Below are 23,677 nucleotides of genomic sequence, written 5' to 3'. Positions count from 1 at the left end.
GTGTGAGCTATGAGAATTCCACCAGGCTTCATTTTTGAGAAAAAGGGCTTAAAAGCTGTGCGAAAGTGTATGTGGAAAGTGTCCTGGACACTCTCGTGACACTGTTGAACCAAACAATGTTTCACAATAAATCCTGGATGTTCAAGAAATATTCTGCCCCAGCTCATAAGGCAAGGATGACGCGACAGTGATTGGAGACTAGTGTACTCGATTTCACCTCCACTTTTGATTGGCCATCTGATAGCCATGATCTCAGTACCTTGGACTACAAACTGTGCCCAGAGCTAGAGAAGAGCTGCAAGAAGAGGGACCCTATAACTGAAAGTTAAAAGCGCTCCTTGATAGCAGCAGGGGCGGACTTTCCCATCAATAGATGCCTGGCCTGGAAGACTACGAGCCTGTGTGAGAGCGAAAAGTGTACATTTTGAAAACTGATTGGTGCTATTTGTGTGTAATATATGTAAGTGTAACATACTAAAAGAACATTTAAAAATCTGAAACCATATTAAATTTATTCACAAAATAGTGTGTAACAGTATTTATGGCCAGACTAGGTATAATAATTATTAGAAAGTCAAGGGTGTCTGATGGTCACGGGAGACCCGGGTTCGATTCCTAGGGTGGGTGATTTCAGATGGGACTCTGTGCGTGTAACGACTCTGGAGATCACACAGCCTCTAATAGAACGGTACCTGGAGGCAAGGATGAAATGGCCACAAATGGCCGAGTATGGAACCATACCACCACACGCACATGTCTTTACGATATATTGCAATATGCGCGGGGTTGTTTACGTTAAATGTTTTTAATATTCAATTTTAAGTGGACATACCGACCCCACACCTACATAAATTGCTGGCAGCGACCATGCCTGGGTTTCTTGGTCTCACAGCATGCGACCTTCAGAGGCCGGCGGCAGTTTCTATGGCGACTATGATTAGTACGCCACGAAACGTATTGAATTTACACAGCTACAGTGTGAGCGTCTTAACTTGATGTACTTCAAACATGTGTAAACTAAACAACAACTGCTGTTATTTTATGTTTGCCAATTCTATGAAATTGTTTGTTTCAGAATCTGGGAGATCTGGAGACTCTTGTCATCTCGGGAAACAACATCAGTCGACTCGAGAACGGGAGCTTCCCGAGGAGCATCCGATACTTGCAGATAGCCAGGAACCAGCTGCACAGCCTCAACAACACCATCAGGTAAGGAAGCAGCACAATTTGCAAGCAATTCGTACTTCCAAAGCAATTAACAGGTGTGCACAAACTGAGGGAGAGCGTGAGAAACGACAAAATACATGTTTACGATAGGAACCCGTGGACTAGGGAGATATCCCAAGTCAGTACAGGCCTGTGAACGCCAGGAACCACACGAAGATTGTGAGATACTGTCCGACAAGTGATCGTCGATAATACATGCCTATATGGACAAAAAAGGAAAGAGACAGACGAAAGAGAAAGCAGAGGAAAGGCAGATAAAGAAAACAACTGAAAGAGACAGGAGAAACGGAAGAGAAAAATAGATAAAGATAAGGAAAGAGAAAGGGGAAGTGGAAGGAGAAAAAGGAGGAAAGATAGATGAAGATAAAGTGAAAAGGAGATAAGAGAAACAGAAGGAAAGTTAGATGAAGATAAAGAAAGAGACAGGGGAAGAACAAAGGGAACCAGAGTAGGAAAGAAAGAGATAAGGGAAGAAAAAGCAGAGGAGGAAAGATAAAGCAAAGGAAGAGACAGGAGAAGAACAAAGACACCGGAGAAGGAAATATAAAGATAAAAGAAGGGACAAGGGATAAAAACAGAGATAAGAAAAGAGACAGGAAAATACGAAAGAGAAACTCAGGAGGAAGGGCAGCAAACGTAACGTCGTAAGTAAATTTCAAAAAATAAAAAAAAGGAATAAGAAAAACTCCCATCCTCAAATTCTTGGCATTCTTTTTTTCATCTCCGCAGAGCTACTAAATATATTTACTACATACGTCACGTGAGACCCGGCTTCGATTCTCGGGGTGGGTGATCGATCTAAGGTAGGAATTCTTCCGGCCTTGTTCCCGCATAAAGAGGCTCTGGGACTCACCCAGCCTCAAATCAATGGGTACTTCGTGGAAACCCTGAGGGGTAATGGCGGCCGGAGCCTGGTGCTGATCTCACATTCCCTAAATGTACCTTCATAGCGCGGTGCTATATTTATGGGGAACTACGTTTTTAACTTTACTTTAGCCACCAATATTAAAGTGCCAAATCCATAACAAAATGCGAGTAAAAGACAGCGAAAGCTTTAATGCATTAGGAGCCATCGACAGACTATAACCTTGTGTCAGTAATTTTCCTAATTGAACTGCAATCACACGATTATCTTATCTTCAATAGTTCTGATGCAAGCAATGAGCTAATTGCGTTGTTCGTTGGCCATGATGTCATAGCCAGTCTATCCCTGTCTGGTATTCAATAAAATATTATTTCTTGCAGAACAGATCAAGTCCAGTCACTACTCTTATAAAAGTTGTTCAAGATGGACTTCATAATCTAGTGAAGCGGATCTTAACCTATGGTCCGCAGATATCAGGAATTATGAGATTTTATACTTGTGAAGCTTCGAGGACACTAGCATAAATTATAAAATGAATCGATTTAAAAGTTAATGTGTTATAACACACCAACAGTATCTCTCAATGTTTTAATAATGTTAGAGATTGTGTTGATTATAAGAGGATGGCTTAATAATTATCTCCAAGGCAGTTATAGTTATATATATATATATATACTCCTCACAAAAGAATTGGAATATCACAATAGGTGATAGGCACTTCCTTGGAATGCAACAATGCTGGACGTTCTCTTCTTTTCGCCGACAAGCCACCGTGCCTATCACCTATCACCTATTACCTAATATAACAATATTCCAAACTTTTTGTGAGGACACATACATACATACAGTGTCGGCGATTAGGGGAGCGAGGGGGCAGTTGCCCCCACTTCTCGCCACTTTGCCCCCACACTATGCTAAATCTTATCTACAAAGGGAAATATACTGTCCTTGCCTCCCCCCAGTGTCGGCACCTTTCCCCCAGGTTTTGGAACTCAATCGCCGCCACAGCATACATACACACACACAAACACGCGTGTGTGTGTATGTGTGTAATGGCATCAATGTTGTTGTTTCGCATACATTACCAGCTACACACTGACTACGTACAGGTTTGATTAGCTCTGTCAGTTCCATTATGACTGGCGTGACGTTAACAATGACGCTTTTCGTTTGCACCAAACAGCAGCTTTCAGTGGTCTGAAGGTGTGTCAGAGACCAAAATCCATTGAAGACTTTCGGCACCGTATGGTAACGGTGTTTTGCTGCAATGGTGTGTCTACAAATGGACTGAAAAGTTCAAAGTTTGTCAAATGTTTCCTTTAAGTTCATTTTATGCACAAATAGGCAAATCAGGACTGGACCTTCAACGAGCTCTACTAAGATGAGAAAACCCCCGCAAAATAAAGTTGGTATTCATTTGTTTTCTCCTCTCGCTTCCTCTTTGCTCGTGCCATATTTATAACTCCCCTCCCTTGCAGTCTTGCCAAAACATTCATGATTATACAACAATGGGCACTGAATCAAGGTGACAACGATATGTTGCAGAATGCCGAATATTTTGGCAACGCAGGGGCAGGATTACGTGGTAAGCAGCTGATTGCAGCACCCACGTCCCCTGCGCTCGGTTTTGAGTTGGAATTTCGATGCTGTACAGTTTGAAATGAGATCCTAAACACCGTGCAATATGTTTTCAATGAAGTTTGAACCTGAGATCTCTTGATTACAAGGCAAGAATGTTACCACTGCGCCACTGCAAAGACTATTGAATTGTTCGAAAATGGACGACCAGCCCAGGATAGCTTTACTTTGCCCTCGTCTACTCTATTTTTCTTATTTTTGGGCCACTTTTTTGTCACTTTTGCTTGATCGCGATGATGATGATGGACGGCGATAGGAAAAATTGAACAAGGACATTCACAAAACAAGATATTACGTACCGTAGAGAGAGCTAAAGTAGAAAACGTAAACAAAAATTATAAAGAAGGCATTTAATTCAATATTACGTAAAAGAGGCAACAAACCTAACAATAGGCATTTATAGGCATTTTGAAAAATGCGTTATTTTAGTCTAGTGTCTTGAGTTAGGATATCCTTAGTCGTTTTTCTTTTAAATTTCGACAAAGTTTCAAAACATACTATACAAGAGAGCGGGAACAAGGTTTTACAAGACAAGTTGAGTACAGAAGGTAAAAGTGTAGGGTGTTTTTGTCAATAAACATATAAAGTGTATAAACGGGAATTCAAGAGTTAATATACTACATAGGTTGTAGTCTGTGCAAAGCTGCACTATCGATGTTCAACTGTTGTGGTTCTCGAATATTTATTTTGTAGCACTTGAGTTCGTCCGAGTGAGAAGCACAATAAACTTCTCAGAATAAACTGTAGATGTTCATTTATTAAACCAACAAAAAGGTCTACAGAATGTATCAGTGCCAGAAAGACAGGACTAAAACCCGCATACTAAGCTCTAAAAAAATGGTGTCCCACGGTCCATACGGACATTTTCAGCTATGATGTGAGTTTGTCTCCAACATGCCCTGGCAACATTGATGAACGGACCCCAGTGCTCAAGCATCCAAAAGAATCTGTTCTTGGCCATGCTGGATTCTGAAATTAGCTGGCAGTAAAGCGGGCTCTTCGCCACATTTAATGCACCACAACTTTTACAGCCTTCTAAAACAGCAACAGACACGTGCAGCGGTGTTGGGAAACAGTTCGTTGAACTGTTTTCCGAACACTGCATCCAAGTAGAAGTATTTTCATTAATACTAAAGTTACTATAGGCTAACGATTTTCCACATAAAAGACCTCGTATCCAAATTTCCAGAAAAAAATGTTCTGAGATTGCAATTACGAAATTTGTATACATTTTTGTTTGTATTTTTACATCGCTTTCCTGCAATTTTTTATTAGCTAATCGCTTTCTGTTTCGTCGTTTCTACCATCTCTCTATCTCTTTTACAAGTTAATTTACCTTCCTTTCCCTTTCTCTCTCTCACTTCATTTTCCTTCTTTTCTCTGTCTTTTCTTGACTTTTTTCACTTCTCCCTTTCTCTAACTTCTCGATATCTCTCCTATTCCTTTTGTCTCTTTCTGTCCATCTTGATTTGTCATATATTTCTTTTCTCTTTCACTTTTTCGTTGCTCTTCTTTTTCTATTTCTATGCTCTTTCTTACCTCTCCCTGTTTCTTGATTTCCCTCATAGTTCTATCTCGTTCTCTTGCTTTTTCGTTTCTCCTCTTTCTCTCAACTTCTGTTCTCCCTTTTTGATTTCTGTTGTATTATTTTCTCCTCACTCCGTTTTCCTCTTCGTTCTCTTCTATTCCTTCATCTCGCTTCTTCATATCTCTTCATCATTTCCTTCCTCTCGCTTCATCATTTTTCGTATTTTTTTCCTTTTGCTTCTTCATTTCTCTTTTTTTCCTTCCTCTCACTTCATCATTTCCTTCCCCTCGCTTGTTCATTTCCTTCCTCTCGCTTGTTCATTCCTCTTCTTTTCCTCCCTCTCTCTTCTTCATTTCCTTCCCCTCGTTTCTTCATTTCTCTTCATCATTTCCTTCCTCTCGCTTCATCATTTCTCTTATTTTTCTTCCTTTCGCTTCTTCTGTTCTCTTCTTTTCCTTCCTCTCGCTTCTTCATTTCTCTTCTCTTTCTCTCACATCATTTCTCTTCTCTTTTCCTTCTCTTACTTCCTCATTTTCCTTCTCTTTCCTCTCTATATCCCTCGCTTCTTTTATCCTCTTCTTTGTGCTCACACTCAATATATTTTTGTCTTCTTTTCTCTCAGCTTCATTTCCTCTGTAACATGTCAGTATCTCACACTTACGGCTACATTTCCTTGTCAATTCCAGGGACCTAAACAATTTGGAGTGGCTGTTCCTGAATGAGAACAATGTGACGTCACTGCAAGGTCAGCTTCCGATCGACGGAAAACTTCACTTCCTGTATGCCGAGAGGAACATGATAGAGAAGCTGACTCCTGACTTCCGAATGCAGAAGCACCTGAAGCACTTGTTTCTCCAGCACAACAGGCTCCAGTCGCTGGAGGGAGGACTCCCGAGGGCCAGGAGACTGAAGCAGCTCGTCCTCAGCCACAACAAGATAGACACGGTAGGATGATCATTTCTCGGGGGAACGGCATGTCCACGGTCTACCCCACCTGTAGTTTGCATACAATGTTAACTGGACAGCACTCAATGTCTATACTACTCGCATTTCCAACTGGCGGCTGGGAAACAACGAATCAGCGATCAGTTGAATTCTCTTCGACTAACATCGGGCATTTTCGTGTCACGAGCAGGGACTGCAGTTGAAACCTACTTTCAGTTTCAGTTTCAGTTCGGCTCGGAATGAAACATTGCGGTTCACTTTCAGTTCTCGAACTGAAACTGGAATGAAACCGGAGTATATATGTCCGAACCAGAACTGGAATGATCTGATGTTTTACATCCAGTTCGGCACGGAATGAAACCATTCGGTTCATTTTCAGTTCTCGAACTGAAACTGGAATGGAACCGGAATATATATGTCCGAACCGTAACTGGAATGACCTGAGGTTATAGTTTCAGTTCGGCCCGGAATAAAACCTTTCGGTTCACTTTCAGTTCTTGAACTGAAACTGGAATGAAACCAGAATATATCTATCCGAACCGTAACTGAAATGATCTGGGGTTTTAGTTTCAGTTCGGCCCAGAATGAAACCTTTCGGTTCACTTTCAGTTCTCGAACTGAAACTGGAATGAAACCGGAGTACATATGTCCGAACCACAACTGGAATGATCTGGGGTTTTAGTTTCAGTTCGGCCCGGAATGAAACCTTTCGGTTCACTTTCAGTTCTCGAACTGAAACTGGAATGAAACCGGAGCATATCTATCCGAACCGTAACTAGAATGATCCGAGGTTGGACTTCTAGTTCGGCCCGGAATGAAACCCTTCTGTTCATTTTTAGTTCTCGAACTAAAATTGGAACGAAACCGGAGTATATCTACCCGAACTGTAAATGGATGGTCTGAACTTTCACTTCCAGTTTGGCCCGGAATGAAAGTTTTCAGTTTTCAACATACTTGTTCACACATAAACACATGTGCAGATGTAACAAACAAGTTCTTATGGGTTCGCAACCATGGCAGGTTCCAGCTTTGTTGTTATTTGTTTTTTTACAATAGAGAATAAGGAAACTCTTGTTCTTTTTTAATTTCTGAAAGTAGCGTATGACATCACAGTACAGTAACCAAATTGTAGTTAAACTAATACATTTATGAAAGTAACGTATGTCATCACAGTACAGCAACCAAATTGTAGTTAATAAAACAGATACAATTCTATGTGAGCTGTGGCTAGCTTCACAAGTGTGTCCATTTTCGCGCAAAACTACATTAATAAGATTAATACACATTAGATTTTCCTATGGCAGCAAATTTTCCAATTCATGGAAAATGGCATTTACTCTTTTGTATTACTCTTTTGTATGTAATTACATAATTTTGTTTGGTTTTCTGAATTCCTGAAAATAGAAAATTAAAATAAAATAGTGTATGAACTGTTAATTTATGAAAAACGCAATAAGCATCTATCCTCGATGGATATTTTCACACCTACAAATAACCATGGATTAAAGAAAAATCACTTAAAAATATGCTTCACAAACTTTGGTTGATTGTAAATGATACATGTCATAATTTTGTAGTACGAGTTCCTCCTCCTCGTATGTAACCTCGTATTTGCACTTTAACAGCTATTATTTAAATTTTGAATAAAAAAGGAAATTAGGTCATACATAAATCTTACAATGTTAATCTTTTAAATGTCTTTCCAAACGAGAATTATGAAAAACGACAGCAAACATGTGAGCATTAAAAACAATGACTATTGATCTTCCTCCTCGACGAACTCGTAAACACTACTGGAGCTAATAGAGGAACTGAAAGAATTTTCATCTTGGTTTAACCCTTTCAGCCCCAGACAGAGAAACGTGAAAACCCTCTACATCCCAGGTTCTAATGTAAAATCTTCAATAATAAAAACATTTAATATTCCATGACAAATATTACCTGAATCTTCATCCCAATTAATATTGTATTTCTTTGAACTTTGTAGGAAGTTCAGTAATAACCATAATATGTTTTTGTTTTTATATACTGAGTTATGTAATAGTACATAAAGAAATAACAATACATAATAAACATTATATATAATATATATTGTATTATAAATTGCGTCGTTATTCACTCGTAGCTACACATTTTGTAAATATTTCATTGTTATATGGATATGCATAACATAATACATATAATACATAAACAAATACATTAGTATACATAAACGAAGTGCTGAGTAGTACAGCAAGTCCAGATGAAAACTTCCTACTTATTCTTGTCCATTCTCTACTTCTTTGTTGTTTTTTGAACTTTGTGGAATGTTCAGTGATAACGATAATATGATTTTTAGTATTTATTTTTTATATTTATGTACTGCGTTATATAATAGTACATAATGTAATAATAATATGTAATAAAAATATATATATATATATATTACACATAAAAGAAATACATTGTATTACATATTGTGTCTTTACTACTTGTAGCTACAAATTTTGTAAATTTTACATTGTTATATGGATAACATAATAAATATAATACATAAAACAAGTACATAGTAGTACAACAGGTCCAAATGGAAACTTTTTACTTCTTCTTGTCCTTATGTTACTTAGCAAAGTGTTCCGGAGAGCATGAAACAGGTTCATCTGGCAAAACTTTCCACCCATCATATGATAATGGTGTATCTTCTTCATCTTCCGAAATGGATTCCGAAGATACGTCAGATTTTGTAGAGGCTCCAGAATTGTCCGGAATATAGTCTGAATCACTAGAATCACTAAAATAATTCATTTTCGGAATGAAAGAAATCAACCGTCCTTCTTCGTCAACTCTCAACAAATAGGCACAACAAACGCTCGTTGCTTCTTTCCATATATGGTCATAAGGGGCGCCACTGTTTCACACACCTGTTGGTTATTACGGAAGGCAACAAGACAACCTTCACGGTAGAGCTTCCCAGAAAGAATTTCCCTTTTCCCTGCCTCAAACCAGATACCCACGTTTACAAAGAAAACAATACACTACGAACACATCATACGTGATGTGCTTGGTCTGTACGACCATTCTGTCAACACATCATACGTGATGTGCCTGGGGGTGAAAGGGTTAAGGCTGGCAAGTGCTGATCAGAACGCTTTTGGAATAAAGCATTCGTCCGCAAGACCATGAGATCATCAAGTGTTGGAGAGGAAAGGTTGTACCTCAAATCTGACATTACAAACTTCACACTTGGGAACAACCGCTCCACGCTTACCTGGGTGGCTGGTGCAGCCAAAACCACCGGTGTCGGGAAAAATGCGTCCGGGAAAAGTGCGCTCTCGCAATAAAAGTGGGGAAAATGCGCCCTCTCAAGAGTAACCACAATGAAAAGTGGGGAAAATGCGCATTGCACTTGCCTTCCCCAGTTACCCATTGAAAGAAAATGTATTGTGGTTTAAGCCGACAGTGTGTCGATCAAACTTCTTTCGTGACCGCAGAACCAATGACCACTACTCTTGGACAACGCCGATATGAGAATTGTTTCTTGAATTGCGCTGCAGCTGTGGTGAAAAACACAATTCCAATGTGGATTTGACTAATATCTTGTATGAACAGGGTTCTTTATAGTACCTGGATTTAAACAGTTTGATGGCATGGCAGTCGGGTAGGAGGCCACGTGATTGGTTGGGAACGGGAATGCAATGCGATGTAAGGCACTGTTGGAAAATACATACTTCCTGTTCCCTTCCTACAGGTGGTGACGCAATAGAAACTGGACCGGACGGACGTAGTGACTAGTGAGTCACCTACTGACTATTTGAATCAACAATGTTATTTTTTTATGTTGTAACAACATTACATTTATTTTGTTACAATTGAAATCTGGGCTATAAAATATGAAAAATGACACCAAACACGACCAAGATATACTAATTACAAACATATTGCCACTCAGAAGTAATAACTACGTATCCATATTATTATGTAGCGTATTGGAAGCAATGAGTTCGTGTTTGGTGTCATTTTTCACACTTATTTCATACAATTTTTAGGTATATAAAATATTGAGAATTCAGGGGGTACACAGAAATATTCAATTATGTCAAGGGGAACTCTCAGACAAAAAATTTGAGAAACGCTGCCTTAATGGCATTTCGGATCTTATCTATTTCCAAATATTCGGATCTGGCAGCCCCCAAAATACCAAATTGTTCACTACGAAGTTTTATTCCGAAACAAAACTTAAACTGAAACTACACGGAGGGTTATGGTGCACCAGAATGTAGCAAAACATTTCAGTTCAGGTGTGCACCGGAAATGTTCACAACGAGGTTTCATTCCGGAACTGAACTGAAGCTGAAAGTACACGGAGGGTTATGGTGCACCAGAATGTAGCGAAACATTTCAGTTCAGGTTCGGGTGCGAACCAAAAGTGTTCACAATGAAGTTTCATTCCGGAACTGAACTGAAACTGAAAGTACACGGAGGGTTATGGTGCACCAGAATGTAGCGAAACATTTCAGTTCAGGTTCGGGTGCGAACCAAAAGTGTTCACAATGAAGTTTCATTCCGGAACTGAACTGAAACTGAAAGTACACGGAAGGTTATGGTGCACCAGAATGTAGCGAAACATTTCAGTTCAGGTTCGGGTGCGAACCAAAAGTGTTCACAGTGAAGTTTCATTCCGGAACTGAACTGAAACTGAAAGTACACGGTAGTTATGGTGCACCAGAATGTAGCGAAACATTTCAGTTCAGGTTCGGGTGCGAACCGAAAGTGTTCACAGTGAGGTTTCATTCCGGAACTGAACTGAAACTGAAAGTACACGGAGGGTTATGGTGCACCGGAATATAGCGAAACATTTCAGTTCAGGTTCGGGTGCGAACCAAAAGTGTTCACAATGAGGTTTCATTCCGGAACTGAACTGAAACTGAAAGTACACGGAGGGTTATGGTGCACCAGAATGTAGCGAAACATTTCAGTTCAGGTTCGGGTGCGAACCAAAAGTGTTCACAGTGAAGTTTCATTCCGGAACTGAACTGAAACTGAAAGTACACGGAAGGTTATGGTGCACCAGAATGTAGCGAAACATTTCAGTTCAGGTTCGGGTGCGAACCAAAAGTGTTCACAGTGAAGTTTCATTCCGGAACTGAACTGAAACTGAAAGTACACGGAAGGTTATGGTGCACCAGAATGTAGCGAAACATTTCAGTTCAGGTTCGGGTGCGAACCAAAAGTGTTCACAGTGAAGTTTCATTCCGGAACTGAACTGAAACTGAAAGTACACGGAGGGTTATGGTGCACCAGAATGTAGCGAAACATTTCAGTTCAGGTTCGGGTGCGAACCAAAAGTGTTCACAATGAAGTTTCATTCCGGAACTGAACTGAAACTGAAAGTACACGGAAGGTTATGGTGCACCAGAATGTAGCGAAACATTTCAGTTCAGGTTCGGGTGCGAACCAAAAGTGTTCACAGTGAAGTTTCATTCCGGAACTGAACTGAAACTGAAAGTACACGGTAGTTATGGTGCACCAGAATGTAGCGAAACATTTCAGTTCAGGTTCGGGTGCGAACCGAAAGTGTTCACAGTGAGGTTTCATTCCGGAACTGAACTGAAACTGAAAGTACACGGAGGGTTATGGTGCACCGGAATATAGCGAAACATTTCAGTTCAGGTTCGGGTGCGAACCAAAAGTGTTCACAATGAGGTTTCATTCCGGAACTGAACTGAAACTGAAAGTACACGGAGGGTTATGGTGCACCAGAATGTAGCGAAACATTTCAGTTCAGGTTCGAGTGCGAACTATAAGTCGAACTGGAGCATGTTTCAGTTCGAGTTCAAATTCGGTTCGCAGTCCCTGGTCACGAGGCACCCGAACTTTGCTGGAGGGACAAAACAAATGAGCGTCGGATACACCGTATGTTGCCAAACGTACTGGGGGGGGGGGGGGTAGGGAGAGAGTTCATCAGCGCCGTTACTGGATAAAAGTTGTACAATAGTCAGTGATGTGCTTCTACGCGTAAACAACGTTAGTCTACATTCTACACGTAGACTATTTTATACACGTAGATTACGTAATCTATGTAAACAACATTGCGAAAGGTGATAACTTAGCGAAGGGCGCCGTGGAATTAAAAGAGAATTACGAGGGGTAGTCATAAAGTTTTAATTATGACCTCGAAAAAATCAAACTGTGACCATGGAACTTGGTGATGGTGTTAGTCCTTCTCTACATATTCACCCTTCAATGCGACGCATTTTTCCCAACGATGGATGACTTGGCAGAGACCGTGGTTGTAGAAGTCTGCATTTTGGCTGTTCAGAAACGTTCCACCTCGAAAATAACCTCGTCGTCATTCTGGAAATGCCTGCCACGCAATGGTTTCTTCATCCGAGGAAAGAGGAAGAAGTCACTTTGTGCCATGTCAGGAGAATACAGGGGGTGAGGCAAAATTTGATAGCCCAAAGAAGCAGCATGTGTGACTGTGTCCTGTGCAGAATGATCTGGGGCGTTGTCGTGGAGCAAAAATACCCCCTTGGACAGCTTCCCGCGACGCTTCGTCTTGACAGCCTCCCGTAACCTCGACAGGAGATTTCGGTAGTATGCTCCTGTGATGGTTTGTCCCTTACGAGCATAATCTGTTAGCACCACATCATGGCAGTCCCAAAAAACACTCAGCATCGCCTTGCCCGATGATGATTGGGTTTTCGCCTTTTTCGGCGGTGGTGAATCCACATGTTTCCATTGCTTGCTTTGCTCCTTTGTCTCGGGGTCATAGTGATACACCCAGCACTCGTCCATGGTGATTAGGCGGATGACTTCTTTAGTTGGTCTGAAACAGCCGCAACATTTCCGCTGCTGCCTCGGTTCGGCGGTTTTTTTTTGAATGGGTGTGAGCAGTCGCGGGACCCAGCGGGCTGCGACCTTTGTCATGCAAGATGTTGAAAACTGATCCATAACTGATTTTCACCTTTTCCACAATCGCATCGATTGTGATATGCCGGTCTTCGAGCACCAGGGCCTCCACTACTCTTGCGATTCCCGGTTATTTACAGAGAGATCGTCTGCCACTTCGTTCTTCGTCATTCAGACTTGTTTGACCACACTGGAAGCGTCTGCGTGACCTAACCACTGTGTCATATGATGGTGCATTGCAGCCGTACACTTCCACCAACTCAGCATGGATTGTTGCAGCGTTGATCCCCTTCAAATGCAGAAAACGAATTACCGCACGATACTCCACTTAATCAATGGGCTGCGCCATTTTGTTTTGGCTCCTCTAGCAGCGTGCTACGGTACTGTGGCGCGGGGATTTCAATGTGTACCTGGACTGCAGACATGTACCTGCACACACACAAAAAATTAATTACGTAACTTTATTTTTTCGAGGTGATAATTAAAACTTTATGACTACCCCTCGTATACTGCATATCAGTTGCTGATGTGTGAAAGGAACTTTTCATACTCTTTCTTCCAAATTCGAACAATTTCTCACCTAGGAAGAAACCTAATAGAAATATTCTAGTGTTTTTTGGGAAAAGACCACTCTTGCTTCACGACTGCCATCTGTTGTCTTTTTTGCATACTATTTATCTTCTTCCATAGTTGATGATAGAAGAGAAGAGAAATTTTGTTGTAAATAGGATTCTTTTCATTTCATTAGGAACCAATATATTTCAAAATGCCATTTTCCTTTCTTGAAACCCTTTAAAATTAATTTTTATGTACTTCAGATTGTCTACGTAGCCTATGTACCTACAACCCAATGTAGTCTACGCGTAGATTACGTGTAGACAACGCATGTAAACGTAAACTTATAGTCTGCGGCACATCACTGACAATAGTACACAAAACAAAGAGAAATAGTACACAAAACTCCCCAAGACTGTATAAACAAGCTAATAAAAACGACCGACGAAAACAGACGTACGCTTGGCAAAGTTGTAACGGGAGTGCGATGTTACCCCTACAGCTCTCACTTCGCAACTGAGGTTGTTGATCGAGGCACACACCCTCGAAGACGATTGGTGGAGAGAGAGAGCTATGTAGGTCAGCCACCAATTGGGCCTGCGATCAGTATAAGGCCTTTACTTGTTTCTAGAAAGCACCTCTTCGCTCGTCTTCAGGTGAACAAATTTATTTTTTGCTGGTAGTAAGGATCGAACCCACGACTGCCCTGTGATTTTACTACAAATTCAAAGTCCTAATCAACTATTCCACGCTGTAGGAACACACGCTTCAATGTATTACTTTTATATGCATCTCAGTCATTTCACGTCGCTTTCCTACCTATTGGGTTATACGCGACGATTTGTGTCAATCATACTCAGTTTGTTTCTAAGTTCATTTATACAGAGATAGGCTAATCAGGACTCGATCTACAATTTAAAGTGGATCCAAACACCAGCCCTAGAAACCGGGACCCTTTGCGCCATCCGAAAGGCCCTAACCATAATAAACTGTTTCTAAATAAAAGTACACCACACGAAAATATAAACGTTGTACTAAATGTTTACAAAAAATCAAGCTCCACAATGTGTGTATAGTATTCGGGACACCCTGTATTTAGCAAGGTTAAAAATGGTAGAATTAAAAACGATATCTCTGAGACCTATTTCAGATATTTGGTACCCGGTGGGTGGACGTTACATTTCTTTATATTTGCTATATATGTTTTTTCTCAAGAGACTCAATGAGGTGTAAAAATTGTCTGTTCATTGGAGTGAATCTAGGACAATGGGGATGAAGCCAAAATCGCGGACAATTGCGATGATTTTTGACGGTGAATGTCATTTCACAAGTTAATGGTAGGACAGTAACCTAACCTAACTTAACCAAAGGCTCCACAGAACTAATAATGCTGTAGAAGGTTGGAACAACAAAATAAATAGGTGGCTTGGAAGACCGCATCCAAAAATTCATGTTGTTCTGGCCTGCCTCAAGAGCCAGGCAGAAGACGCCAACATCAAGTATACGCGGATGGAACTTAATCTAGAAGGTCATAAAAGGAAGAAGCGTGACATTAAAATCGAAGAGAGAGTTGGAAAGTAGAGGAAACGGGTGACTTCAAAAGGTATCTGTTGGCTCTAGCCCATGTTCAAAAACTTGATTGAACCAAATTCTCAGCCGAAAATATCAATATTTCACATAATTATCTTGTAAGAGCTATTGTACGGGGTGTTAAGTCACCCTTCAATTTGATAGAAGATTTAAAATGTCATCGCAATTGTCCACCCGCCCTTTCACTTCTAACTGTGTTCATCTCAATTGTCCGGCTACCCATTGAAGTATCCCAAATAATTTCTAAAATCCATTGGCTTTCATTGTTTTGGCTACTTTACTTCGCCTTCCTGCGACTTTTTGTTAATTTCGAAGATGAGGATGAATGATGATAATAAGGTAAAAATGATCAAGAAACAATCTCAAGAACTCCCACAGAGGATTATACTGGATGTGAGTCTAGACTGCAGAGCCTCGTTAGTCAGCAAGAAGGCCAGGAATTGGCATTTGGTTGCTTCCAAAAGGATCACCCCTAACCTTGAGTAGCATAATTCAATAGAATAAGAGTCTCTCGCTGCCCTGAAATGTTTTTTGGAAACATTTTCAACATTTTTGTAAATTTCACACAGCGTGTGCGTGCGTGAGTAATTTTATATGTTTAGTTATTCTATATTTTTACTTTTGGTTATTCATGTGATAAATTGGGAAAGTGAAAAAAATCATTTTTACTTTAACTAGTGAGAGTGGGAGAGTGAGGGTGTTGGTTCAAAGCAAAATCAGCTCAGCTCTATAATATACATGTATTGAACCCTCCCTTTCCCCTTAACCTATCTTTCCGTGAAGATCAGTTCTGGCCGTGCGACGACCACTTCTTCGGTCCCCTCCTCCTTGTCAACTTGCAAATACAGTTTTCCCCAATTTGGCACGTTCCGCAACCACCACTAACCGAAATCTATGTCTCTTCGCAGCTAATGGAAGACGATTTTCTGGAGCTGGAGAACCTGGAAGATCTCCATCTGGGCTACAACGAGATCACTTCGCTGAACAGCTCCCTCCTCCCGATGAGGTCCTTGAGGAGGGTGAACCTCACAAAGAACCTCCTCGATGGCTTCTCCCTGGACGAGATTCGAGGCCTGCGTCACCTCAGCATCATCGACCTCTCCCATAACCACATCAGCAAACTTGGAGGACGTGTCGAGGTAAATTTCTGGTGGAACTGTAACATAAAAGAGCTTACTTAGCGATATTTTCGCACCCGAGTGCACTCCAGTGATGATCTGGGGAAGCATAAGTCGAATTTTCTTCTCGCGTAAAGCTCAACTCAACAAAAATGTTATTGGACTTACAGATTTACATGTGGCTGTTTACGTCCAGCATACATTTTAAGTACATAAGATACATTTTTAATATAAATTTTACACACAATGTTCAAATACGCTCAAATACCTTTTTTATATAATTACAGTCACTCATTCAAAAATAAATTTGGGAAATATTTGTGTTACAAATGTGATAACGATATTGTTATGGGGAATGAAAATTTAACTCTGTTCGCCTGTTGCCAGGGGTGGTTGAGTCTATTGGGGAGGGGGCGAAATTCCTGGCATCATCGTTAATTCTCACCCTCTTGAATAGTTTTGTAGTCAAAATAGGGTGTTAGAGAGACAGTGTCCTCTAATAAAAAAGAAATATGGGATTCAGGAAACATTTATTGATCCAAAATTTGCAATGGTTCTTCAGTGGTTGTTATCTATAATTAAATGCCTTAACTTTTACTCTCGTTGATGGTTTGTTAAATTTCAATTATTGGTAATCTACCTGGCACAATAAGAGTCATAGTTTGATTATACACATTACAAAAAGTAAAAAAAAAGGTAAAGTGTTCCCCTGTGCATAGCACCACGCCATGAAGGCGTATAGGGGGTGCGGGGGTAACGCCCCACACTTACTTAATCCGGTCGTGAGTGGGGGTGATGTGATCAGCATCACGCCCCTGACCGCCTTTACCCCCCAGGGTTTCCCCCAGGGTTTCCCCCAGGGTTTCCCCCAGGGTTTCCCCCAGGTACCCATGTTATTCGACGCTGGGTGGACGCCGGGGCCGCTTCCAACGTTAGAAAAGTTCCCGGATTCGAACCAGCCGGGATCGGGGATCGAACCACCCGGGACCTTTAGCATGGTAGTCAGACGCGTTACCGACTGAGCCGCCGCGGCCACCGATTATACACATTACGTATTCCAATTTATATGTGCATAGTGAGATGTTTGACCTTCAAACGTACTACATCAATCTATCTTGGTAATTATACATTTTTTTATAAATGAAACAACTTCAATTGGGATATTTATTCTGATTTATTTATTGTATATTTGTAATCAGACTCATGACTGGATAGAAGACACTTAAAATATTCTCCTGCCATCTCTGTTCCCTTTCAAAATGTTTTGGACACCTTTTCGTTAGTTGCTGTTATGTTTTATTTTATATTTCCTCCTTTTATTTTATGGAGAGCTGCTCATACCAAATGATGAAAGAATATTATAAATTCGCAAAAAAAGTGTCAAAAGTAGGTGACAGAAAACAAAACTAATGGTTTCTGTCGCACAAAGTTAGACACACCTTTCTGTTGCTGCAACATTTACACGCTAGGGAAAGTAGGTAGAAAGACGCGTGTAAGGTTTTGTTTATGAGTGTTCGGTTGTTTATTATTGCTCGCTTTGTACTCGCCTCTTACCGAGTTTTGCCAGCCACTTTGCTATGTGTGGAACTTCAATGTTATTTCATCAGCCGACGACTTTTACGGAACCTGCTTCCCCGTCTTGATTTCAGTTGCAGCCCACAATCCTATTCTGGCACTGGACTCGTCCAGTCCGCGCATGCGCACTTGCGCCGATGGTCCCTATTAAGGCAGACGGGCCATATGTTGCTTTCATTTTTTTTTTTATGATTTCGTGTTACAGAGAAAATTAGTATTTCTTGAACAGAGTTATTCACAGAGAGACGTCTCTTATCTGCACTACTTCCCAACCTATATGCTTAGCTTGCACTAATATTTAGTGCATTTTTAGACAGAAAATATAGATGTCACTGGCAACCCTGAATTGGTGCGGCGTGGTTGAAAACATACAGGATTAATAAGACGTTTTCCGAAGGATCTGATTTATGTCCCTTTTCTATCTCTTGGGGCAGTTGCGACCATAAGAATGATGAAGTGTTTTCGATGATAAGACAAACACAACGGCACTTACCTGCCTTGACTAGGGTTCGAAACTGCGACCTCTGGTGGGAAGATGACCACTTAGCCACTCCTGAAGGATTGTAGCGTACTGAAAAGAAAATGTTCTGTAGTAAAATGTGTGTCCAGTGTCTTATCGTCTTGTTTGAGAGAGAAACTATAACATGTAGAAGCTTCGTTACCTTTCAGTTATGGGGGCATGGTGTATAGTATACCAATATCTTTCATATATAAACAACACATTTCCCCAATATTGTGAGATATGTCCCCACTGTTCCCCCGTTAACGACGCCCTTGATCAAATGAGTTTTTCGTCTTCCAGAACCTGGTGGAGTTGGAGACACGCGTGTCGGAACTGCGATTGGACTACAATGAGCTCCAGTCGCTAGATGGGGCTCTGATGGGGCTGAATGGCCTCCAGAGGCTGAACGTCAGCCACAATCACCTGGAGAACATCTCCCCAGATGACCTGATAGGCCTGGACGACTTGCGAATCCTGGACATCTCCTTCAATCAGCTCACCACGTTGCAGGAAACATCTAAGGTAAGTAACCCATTTCATTTGACATATACATACGTGCAAATATTGTGGTGACTTTATGAACTTACAATCGGTGACAAAATGAGGCGTCCGGCAGAATTTCCACTGTTGTCACATCTCACAACTGCATATGCTTGGATATGTTTGCATGTTATCGTTCTGCAGTCTGTCTTTGTAAGAGGTGATAAAAACCTTTCAGACAATTCTGCCATCTTATTTGTGCTGGTATTCAACAGTTGTTTTCTTTATGGCGACCCTGCCATCTTGTTTATGCTAGTATTCAACGAAGTGTGCTATCTTTCAGACAACCTCCCATCTTATTTATGCTAGTATTCAACGAGCGTACTTTCTTTCAGACTATCCCGTCATCTTATTTATGCTAGTATTCAATGAGTGTGCTATCTTTCAGACAACCTGCCATCTTATTGATGATAGTATTCAAGGACTGTGATATCTTTCAGACAACCTACCATCTTGTTTAGATTAGCATTCAATAAACGTGATTTCTTTCAGACAACCTGCCATCTTATTTATGCTACGGTATTCAACGAGTTGTTTTCTTTAAGGCGACCCTGCCATATTGTTTATGCTAGTATTCAACGAATGTGCTATCTTTCAGACAACCTGCCATCTTATTTATGCTAGTATTCAACGAATGTGCTATTTTTCAGACAACCTGCCGTCTTATTTATGCCATTATTCAATGAGGTGTGGTATCTTTCAGACAATCGTGCCATCTTGTATATGATAGTATTCAATAAGCATGTTTCCTTTCAGACAATCTACCATCTTGTTTATGCTAGTATTCAATGAGTGTGCTATCTTTAAGACAATGTACCATCTTATTTATGATAGTATTCAATAAGCATGTTTTCTTTCAGGCAATCTGCCATCTTATTTATGCTAGTACGTATTCAACGATTGTGCTTTCTTGCAGACAATCCTGCCATCTTATTTTATCTAGCATTCAATTAGCGTGTTTTCTTATAGACGTTCCTGCCATCATTGAAGTCCCTGCTGGCATCCCACAACGCCCTTTCCTACCTGGACCAGGACTTTCACGGCCTTCCCGAGCTATGCTTCGCAGATCTCTCCCACAATCTGATCACCATCTTGGGGGAAGAGTTGGCCGGCAAGACGCGATGCAACACCCTTGGAATTCCCTCCACTCTGAAGCTGCATTTGGAAGGTAAGTTCCTTAATTCCGACCTGAGATAGGTTTCTGAAACATCTAAATCAGACCAGTGGAAACAAATCCACAAAATTCTAATAAGTGTTCAACGGTCTGTCGCCATCTTATATATTACGCGTAACATATATTAATTTTCATTTACCGTAAACAAACTCTTGGTGGTTGTGTGACCGTTGAAGTTTCTGTGTAACTCTGAAAAATAGTTTTAGGCAGGCAGAATTTACTAGTGTACGAATAAAACAAATCGCAATGACACTATCTCCGAACTTATCGAGAAATTTAAAATAGTTTGAGAATAATAACTTACTGACTATTTGGCATTCCATGTCAATGCTATTCCACTGAACTACAAATCCATTCTTAAGCTCCCCACAATTTCTACAGAGGAAAGGCGTTTGGTCATCGGGAGATGCGGCGATGAGAAAGGAAAATAATTATTTCGTTCTGTCTCATCTCGAAGGTTGATTCCTTTATTTTATTGCGCTTCTTGTGCCACTTCTTGGCTAATTTGCGAAGATGGGGATGAGTGATGATATGATGAAATTGATAAATGCACACTCACAAATATCCATGGCCAGGCCAGGATTCGAACCGGGATCCCTGGCGTCGTAGCGCGATGTGCTAACCACTCCGCCACGGGGCCAACTTCATCTCGAAGGGTCTCAACTTTTAAAACGATCTCAATACCATCACTCCTGCATTCGCTGTCGCTGTTAACCGAGTTGGTACAAATAAACGACGTCAAACGCAACCAAAAAGTTAATTGGGGGTACGTTTAAAGGCATAGTTTCATGTATGTTTACAATATAATTTATGTATGTGTGTGATAGTCTATTTTGCACTTATTTCAGGAAACCCGCTAGAATGTAATGAGCAGCTGGCAAATGCAGTGGATCGCATAAAAAAAGACCACACCGTGATGTTCGGAGTCCCCCAGTGCACCATCGTCACTTCTTACAACGAGACAGTCGGGACGGAGTAAACTGTCTCACGTGTCGGCGCCGGTTCCTTCTGTGAAGCCAAATCCCCCCCTGGTAACGGGGGAGAATATTAAATGCATTGCTCCACCGACATGAATTGTCCTCGAGTAATTTCCAATAACGTGAGCCAAGAAACCAGTTTCACAATTCCCTGGAAGCTGATTTCATCAAGCTTTCTTCAGAATATTTCTGTTTTCACTGTTGCACAAGATATTCCACGGTTTTTAGTTCTTCAAAAGGTGTTTAGCTGAAAATATTTCATATTTCAGTTTGTATTCTCGTTTTCGCATGTAGTAGACAAGGTGTTGAAGGTTTGAGACACAAACGTTTTACAGTAATCCATAAAAGCAAGACGTAGCAAGGATTCTTGTAGCATAAATGTAAACTTCATAATAAAATGAAACGTTAAAAGTAGAAATTCATCTAATTTCTTCGTAACACAATTTAATCTGACAAATTGCTTCTGGATCTGTAGCTAAGAATTCAATCCCTCCCATGTTTCTTGTTCTTGTGATAAACGTCATAAGTTTAAAAGGGAAAGAAGTTGCATTCGGCTTGTAATGTATATATATCCTGCAGCTACACATGGGATTGTCGATTAAGTAGAGGCAGCTATCATAAAATTGCAACATACAAGTCTTGTCCAATCAAATACATCTTGAATGCTGTTCATTCTGATTACTAGTGCTTTATAAATCAAATGTTTCTTGTACCTTTAGTGTTTATTATAGAATAACTGTGTATTAATATATCAATTACATGTAATTATAGTTCCGAACAGGTTAGATCAAGTATGTTTTAAATCACGCCCACTACCCAGGTTCCTCAATATATTATTTAGAGTTGAATACCATTGATCCAAACTAGCTAAGACGGATCCACTAACCTCATTATCTTTCTTACGGATCCAAACAATTCAATGAAATTTTAAGTTTACAGTTCCATATCAGTTTTAATCTTATTTACTAGTTATTATCATGTTCGGATTTTTCTTGCATTGATAACTGAGCCAGGAGAAACACAAATAGTTGGTGACATAACAATCATATACTCTAGATAATAGAAACATGCTCGAATCACACAAAACCATTCACATCTTGACCAATAGGGATTGTTGAAATCTTCCTTCGGAAAATTTTCCTAATATCGAAGAGTTGTACTAAACTCTTACATGATCGCATAATAGTTTAGCTTTTATACTAGTTTAATATCGTAGGTATATTTTTAAGGAATATCTTTTGCCATCCATGACACTTCTTTATAGTTTAAGCGGACAAAATTATATCTATTATGTAGAAAGATATTTGAATTGTACATGCTTCATAAAAATACATTGCAATTTATACGAAACCTCACTTACAAAAAATGATATATAATCTACAAAAGCAAAATAAAGAGTTTACAATTTGAATTGTTTGAAGCCTAAGGGATCGGCGCCTAAATACGTCTAGTAACAAAACATTATCAAATGGACTATGTATAAATACTATCACCAAATGATACTGAATGTAAATCTATATTATAATATTCATATTTTCATCTCATTTATTTTAATCTTATCTCATGCCTCATTTCTCTTAAACAGTATTTATCTAGTTTATAACTTCTCTGGTTTTCTAAAAGAATATTGTAATCTTGCTGTTGTGTGTGTATTGTATTGTGTTCAATATTACATGTGACAGTAGTAAACAACGTTGTACCTCTTTTTTTTAGGTTCAATAAAAACTTATGTTATCTAGATATTTACATGGAGATTCATGGTTTTCCTTTTAAACCGGAGCCACACGCGACAAATGTCGCTTGGGAGCGAGCCAATCAACAGCAATGTTTCACATCAGTCGCACAAGCCTGCGTTCGATTGGTAAAATCCTTGTGTCGCGTGTCGCTTCGGTGTGAATTCTCCCTTATTCCCGATGGTGGATGAGGTTACCTGCAGGTGATGTGATGTTTGTTAAATGAAATTTCATTTTTGAACAATAATGTGGTAAAGTTCATATTGCACAGGTGACGAAGTATAACAAAGGTCGTTCCCAATTTTTGTTGGGGCATCCCCGATGGCGCAGTGGTATAGCGTCGTCGCCTTGTAATCAAGGTGTCCCGGGTTCGATACCCGGTGGAGGCACATAGAGGTTCGGATTCCACTGTAGGTCCAGTCCCAATTAGCCTTACTGTGCATAAAGTTGACTTAAAACACCAACTCAATCAATCAAACCAATTTTTGTTGTCTATGCGATGAATAATAGTTCAAATAAAATTATTGGAGATAGAATTTTTGATTGTACAGTCACCGGCAATAAAAATGGGACACCTAGATCATGAAATGCTCACTTCCATGCAAGGTGTTTTGTGTGTTGCCTACATGTTATGCGAACGATATGCATGTCTATAATTTGCATGTAATGCGAAGCAGCGATCCTTTCCCTATCAGCAACGATAGTTTGTTGTAATATTTTTCAACACTTAATTCGCTTTGAAGAACTTCCCTTTCAACTACCTATCTTACATGCCCAAAGGAACGTGGATGGTGATGGGACTTTTAGCTCCAATTACCT

The 23,677-nt window shown here is 40.2% G+C and overlaps 1 protein-coding gene across 1 annotated transcript in view; it reads left to right on the top strand.

Moving 5' to 3' along the window:
* Positions 1 to 22,865, top strand: part of ltl (leucine-rich repeat-containing larval translucida) — a 93,103-nt gene extending 70,238 nt beyond the window's left edge. The window contains exons 3-8 of the mRNA XM_083110181.1: positions 1,076 to 1,209; positions 5,945 to 6,203; positions 16,148 to 16,378; positions 18,735 to 18,956; positions 19,944 to 20,142; positions 20,997 to 22,865. Coding sequence (XP_082966307.1) covers positions 1,076 to 1,209; positions 5,945 to 6,203; positions 16,148 to 16,378; positions 18,735 to 18,956; positions 19,944 to 20,142; positions 20,997 to 21,127 — 1,176 coding nt within the window. The 3' untranslated portion in view covers positions 21,128 to 22,865. The remainder of the gene's footprint in view (positions 1 to 1,075; positions 1,210 to 5,944; positions 6,204 to 16,147; positions 16,379 to 18,734; positions 18,957 to 19,943; positions 20,143 to 20,996) is intronic.
* Positions 22,866 to 23,677: the final 812 nt, after the last annotated feature.

The sequence above is a fragment of the Lepisma saccharinum genome, chromosome 23, assembly GCF_977018435.1.
Source record: "Lepisma saccharinum chromosome 23, izLepSacc3.1, whole genome shotgun sequence".
Classification (NCBI taxonomy): Eukaryota; Metazoa; Arthropoda; class Insecta; order Zygentoma; family Lepismatidae; genus Lepisma; species Lepisma saccharinum.
The sequence above is the reverse complement of the archived record's forward strand: the minus strand, read 5'-3'. Positions and strand labels throughout refer to the sequence as shown.